Consider the following 6,010-nt stretch of genomic DNA (forward strand, 5'->3'; position numbering starts at 1 on the left):
ACAATGGGAAGGAGGATGAAGTGCTTCACTAGATTGTGGAGCTTGAGCTGAAGGATAAGCAAAGAACTGGAAGGGGGAAACAGGTGGGGCATAAAGTACCTACTAATTGGAGAGGAACAAAGGAGTATCATCATTTTACTATGTAGTTAATAACATGGAATGTAAGAGGGTTGGGCAAGAAGGAAAAGAAAGTAAAGATTAGGAAGCTCTTGAACGAAAGAAAGGCAGATATGGTGTTGTTCCAGGAAACCAAAAAAACTGAGATCTTGGAGGCTGAAGTAAGGTCATTGTGGCCTAGGGATAACATGGAATTCATGACTGTGGACTCTGAGGGTGCAGCTGGGGGATTACTTTATGTGTGGGACCCAGAGGTGTTTCAGATAGCAGAGTATTGTAGCAGCATGAGGTTCATATTGCTCTCAGGTACGCTTTTTAATTTTTTTGAGTGTGCAATTGTAAATGTTTATGCACCTAATGAAGTGGGGTTAAGAAGCAAGCTCTGGAATAGCTTAGTCAAATTAAAGAAAGATTTTCCTAAACCTTGGTGCTTGGGTGGGGATTTTAATGAAATAAGGAACATTGGTGAAAGGAAATGGTGCTCTAGAAGAGACAATGGGATGAGGGAGTTTAATGAGTTCATCGAAAGTTGTGAAGTGTCTGACTTGCCATTGTGTGGTAGGAAGTTACATGGTGTAACTCAAGAGAAGGTGAAAAGTGGAGTCGAATTGATAGAGTATTAGTAGATCCAAAGTGGCTTGAGGTATTCAACTTGAAGTTGTGGGGTTTGCCTAGGCTACTCTCTGATCATGGTCCTCTCCTAGTGAAGGAGGATGGCCGGGACTGGGGGCCCAAACCTTTCAGGGTACAAAATGCATGGTTCCATCATAAAACCTTCAAAGCTTTCTAGGAGAGCTGCTGGAAGGAGGCTAATACAGTGGGTTGGGCTGGCTTTATTCTTCTACAAAAGCTAAGAACTCTGAAAGTTGGTCTTAAAAAATGGAATGTGGAGGTGTTTGGGAATATAATCACTAACCTAGAACCAGCAGAAGCAGACCTGGATAAGTTCCATCTTGTTGCTGAGGATAGAGAGTTTGATAATGCAGAAAAAGCAAGAAGAGGGAAGGTTAGGGAAGAGGTGTGGAGGTTGAGCAAGATGGTGGAGAGAATGTGGATCCAAAAATCAAGGATGAATTGGGCTTTGAAGGGTGACAAGAACACTAGATTCTTTCATGTGATGACTAAGTGTAGACAAAAAAGGAATGAGATAAATTCTATTTCAAAGGGTGAGGTGGTATATGAGGAACCTACTCAAGTGAAGAGAAAAGTGTTTGAATATTTCAAGAGTCATTTTAATGAAGATTGTGGAGGAAGGCCACAGTTAGGAGGGAGTTTCAACTCAGTACAAGGAAGTAGTGGTTTTGACAAACTTGAAGCAATGTTTTCAGAGGCTGAGATTAAAGATGCAGTGATGTCTTGTGATGGGAACAAAGCACCAGGGCTAGATGGTTTTAGTATGGGATGTTTTCAAAAATTCTGAAAAGTGATGAGGTGTAATGTGATAAAATTTTTGGATGAATTCCATAAGAATGGAAGGTTGGTTAAAGGTATCAATAGCTCCTTTATAACCCTTATACCAAAGAAGGAGAATCCTAAAGGGCTAACTGATTATAGGCCTGTAAGCTTGGTGGGGTCAATATATAAGATCTTAGCAAAGTTGCTATCTCATAGATTGAAAGAAGTGATGCCACACATAATTAGTGAAACCCAGACAACATTTCTAAGTGGGAGGAACATTTTGGATGGTGTGTTAACTGCAAATAAGGTGGTAGATGGGCGAAAGAAGGCAAAGAAAAAGGGGCTAATTATTAAGCTGGACTTTAAGAAGGCATATGACTCCATTAATTGGGGTTTCTTATTCTATATGATGTCTCAATTTGGGTTTGGAAATAAATGGATCAGTAAGATCAAGGAATGTGTAACATCTGCTAGAATATCAGTGCTTGTTAATGGGTCTCAAATTGAAGAGTTCAATCCGCAAAAGGGTTTAAGACAAGGTGACCCTTTGTCTCCTTTCCTGTTTAATTTAGTTGCAAAAGGGCTACATATTTTACTGTCCAGAGCTCAAGCTCTTGGCCTGGTCCAAGGAGTGAAGGTTGGATCAAATAGGGTCATATTATCTCATCTTCAGTTTGCGGATGACTCTTTGCTATTCTGTGCACCAGAGATTGATGAGGTGAGGAACTTGAAAAGGGTGCTTAGATGCTTTGAGGTTCTATCTGGGCTGCGAATTAACTACCATAAGAGTGTTGTGTGTGGTGTGGGGGTTCCAGATGAAAACATGGTTGTTTTTCCTTCAATCTTGAATTGTAAAGTGAAGGCACTACCAATCAGCTACCTTGGGTTACCTCTAGGGGCTAATCCAAAGAAGAAATCTACATGGAAGCCCATCTTGGATAAAATTAGATGTAGGCTAACTAGGTGGAAAAGGAAGTTGCTGTCTTTTGCTGGGAGATTAACACTTGTTAAAGCTGTCCTATCTTCACTACCAGTGTACTACTTGTCACTTTTCAGAATGCCTGAAGGGGTTGCTAAAGAAGTTGAGAGGCTCCAAGCTACATTTCTGTGGGAAGGATCAGAAATTAAGAAGAAAATCCATATGGTTAGATGAAGGGAGCTGTGCAAAAGTGTGAAACAAGGAGGGTTAGGCATTAGGAGGGTGAGAGAGGTCAGCCTTTGCTTATTACTAAAATGGTGGTGGAGGTTTGGGTATGAGAGTGAAGCTTTGTGGAAGAGAGTTATATGCAGCAGGTATAAGTTAAAGAATGCAAGCTGGCTATCTCCCTCTATGCCTGGGAATAATCAGTCAAATGTGTGGAAAGGCATTACAATTTTTTATAAACATAGAAACAACCTCCAAGAAGTTTTTGTGAACAATTTTCAGTTGATAGTTGGGGATGGTAGAAGGATTAGCTTTTGGGCTGACAGATGGTGTCAGCATCTTTGTCTGAAAGATGAGTTACCAAGTTATATAGACTGTCCTTAGAGAAAAGTGTTACTCTGAGGGTTATCTATAATAGGAAAGAGTCTCTAGGAGGTTGGAATATTTCATTCAGAAGAGTGTTGTATGAGTGGGAAGAGGTGGGGCTTCAAAATCTGATGAATAAATTGGAAGCAGAACCTGCAGTGATGGCTGATCAAGTGGATAGGCCTGTCTGGACAGCATCATCTTCAGGTCAGTTTTTTGTAGCCTCTTTGTATAGTTCTGTTGCCTGTAATAGTAGCCCAACTCTTCCAATACTAAGTTGGTGTGGCTTAATTTTGTCCCCCCTAAAGTTCAAGTATTTGGTTGGTTAGCTTAGAAAAATAGAATTAAGACTGTGGAGTTTTTACAAAGAATTGGTGTTTTGTCTAGGAATGGGGCTGATCTGTGTGTGTTTTGCAAGGCTGATTGTAAGTCAGTGAACCATGTTTTGATCTGTTGTCCATTCGTATGGAGGGTCTGGACTGTTTTATTGAATTGGTGGGGGACTTAAAGGGCATTACCAGGCTCGGTGGATCAGATGCTGCTATGGTGGGCTGGAGGAAGGATGAAGAGGCTGGAAAAAAAGATTTGGAGTGCTATCCCACTGGCTGTGCTGTGGTCAATTTGGAAACTTCGGAATTAATGTGACAGCTAACCCAAATTTGATAGAGTTGTGTGAATTGGTTAAGACTATGATTGCTCTGTGGTTGATTCCATATCTGAAAGAGTTCCATTTCTCAACCAATGATTTTATCTGTAATTTAGGGCAGATCAGAATGTGCTTTGGAGGTGCTTTGTTGTACTGAGCTGGTGGAGTTTTGATGGGTTTAGTCAGGGCATCTCTGTTTTTGCTAGCTTGTGAAGAAGCCACTTTATTCTTGGTTGATGATGTGCAGATTCAAAAGGGGTGAATACTTGATCCAAAAGTCATGGAGGTTGAAGGTAATACAGATAGCATCAGCTACAAAAGTGCAAGAACTGGGGGTGTTTGTGGGAGTTCATGGTTGTGTAGAATGAATTGAAGGGCTACAGTGCAGGTCATGGTTCTTTTCTGCTATTTGTTGCTATCTGCAGTGCACTAGTTTGTGCTGATTTCTATTTGCTTTATCTCTGCCATCGTTCTGTTTACTTGGCTAATGGGAGGTAATGGTTGTGTATACTGACTTGAAGGGCTGCAGTACAGTTCATGGTTTATCTCTGCTATCTATTTGTTCTACTGATTTTTCTCTGCTGGAGGATAATGTGAAGTGCAGCTTATGGCTTATCTCTGCTATCTATTTGTTTATGGTTCCACAGCCATTTTTGCTCTACTACTGCTGGTTCATGTGGAAGGCTTTTGTTTTTTCTGGTTTTTCTTCCTTTTTTGTTGTTGGTCTCTCACCAATTGGAGCTTGGATAATTCGTATGATCCCATCAATAAAGATTTGTTTTGCCGATCAAAAAAAAGTTACCCCACCATAACCGCCAACCTCCGCTACCTGCTTTTCACATCCACTTACGGACCACAACCACTATCATCACCACCATCACTACCTCTCTTCCTAGCCACCATTGTAGCCCCGTAACCTTGATGTCCCATCACTCATCTCTACCATGACCACCACCATCCATTGCGACCACCACCATATAACCCCCACCTCTAGCTCTCCAACCCTTATTGATACACCACCTCCCATGATCCTCAACATATGGCAAAAGAAAAAGAGAGTGAGAGATTTAGGATTTTGTTTTCTAGATCTAGGGTTTGATGATGAAAAGAAAAAGAATGAGAAGGAAGAGGAGATAGGGGCTATGAGTGGAGAAGAAAGTGCTGCAAGGGTAGGAATATGGAGTTAAAGAGACGAGACGGGAGTGTTAGGGTGAAGAAAAGGGGATGCGAGTTTTTGTAGAGGGGTGAAGAGGGACAACGAGGCTATGGAGAATGGGCTAGAGAGGTAGCGGCGGCGGTTGATAACGGCGGTTGTTGGATTCGGATTAGGGTTTGAAAATTGGAGAATATGAGACTATTTTGCTATTATTTGAGAATTGGTGGTGTGAATTGAGAGGGAAAAAAAGGAGAAATTTTGTGTAGTGTGAACTAAGAAGATGGTGTACTGAGAGAATTGATGGTATGCAAATAAAAATTTTACTTTCTATGCTCATATCAAATTTTAAGGCCACTCCAAGATGATCCTTTGCTCTTTTTTGTAAAATTCTAGATTTGAATTTTTTTCCAAAAGGTTTTGGCTTGATTTGTAGTATCCTACCCAAATTGCTCTATTAGTGATTCTTCTGTCAATGGATGTGCTCAAATTTGACTAAGCATTGTGAGTTTGTTTTTATTGATCGAGTGGTGTTGTGACCCCTTGAGCGATAACTGTGGTGGTGGATGCTTTAAAGACGCAATCAAATTCCAATTTTAATTTTTATGTTGCATTTTGGTGTGTAGATTAAGTTTTCATTTGGGATTGTAAACTTAGGATAGGACTCATCTACTATGAATAAAGTTAGATTATCTTTATATTGTACTAAAAGCAACTATAGTTGGGTGAGAGATTGTGAGGGAGGCTTCAGGATAGGTCGAACCACGTAATTTATGGTTTCTCTTTTTTATTTTATCCTTCCTAACTTTTTTTTTTTTTTTGGTTCTCCATCTTAGTAGGTTTCAATCATCTTCATGTGTTTGGCTTTTCTAGAGACTGATTGTACAACATTCTAATATGTTTTCTAAATCTTGTAATGAAGTCTTTAACATGAGATTTTAAATAAAAATTTGAATATAACAACATTTAATTTTTTTTAGTTTTTTCCATTTCAAGAAACCATTTTTTTTTAGCAATGAAAAGTGAATTTACCACTGTATATGTTAACAAGTTGTTATCAATATGATTACTCATATACCCTTCAAATTCATACTCTTCCACATCTATATAGTTAATATGATTACTCATACGTGGTTGATAACGGTGACTGTTGGATTAGGATTAGGGTTTGAAAATTGGAAAATAT

At 39.7% G+C, this 6,010-nt stretch overlaps 1 protein-coding gene across 1 annotated transcript; it reads left to right on the top strand.

Annotated features, from left to right (window-relative positions):
• The first annotated feature begins 230 nt into the window (after positions 1-230).
• LOC145823670 (uncharacterized) lies at positions 231-1,537 on the top strand. The gene is made up of 2 exons (XM_082923170.1): positions 231-707; positions 908-1,537. Exons 1-2 carry the CDS (start codon positions 231-233, stop codon positions 1,535-1,537), a joined length of 1,107 nt encoding a protein of 368 aa, XP_082779296.1.
• Positions 1,538-6,010: the final 4,473 nt, after the last annotated feature.

This window comes from Camellia sinensis, chromosome 4 (assembly GCF_055761805.1).
Source record: "Camellia sinensis isolate YWXY chromosome 4, ASM5576180v1, whole genome shotgun sequence".
Lineage (NCBI taxonomy): Eukaryota > Viridiplantae > Streptophyta > Magnoliopsida > Ericales > Theaceae > Camellia > Camellia sinensis.

What these genes read in the sequence shown, in the direction of transcription:
- LOC145823670 (XM_082923170.1), top strand. Translation starts at nt 231, where the DNA reads ATGGTGTTGTTCCAGGAAACCAAAAAAACTGAGATCTTGGAGGCTGAA. An exon ending in ATGGTGTAACTCAAGAGAAG is followed by an intron (nt 708 to 907) that starts GTGAAAAGTGGA and finishes AAAGCTTTCTAG; the next exon opens with GAGAGCTGCTGGAAGGAGGC.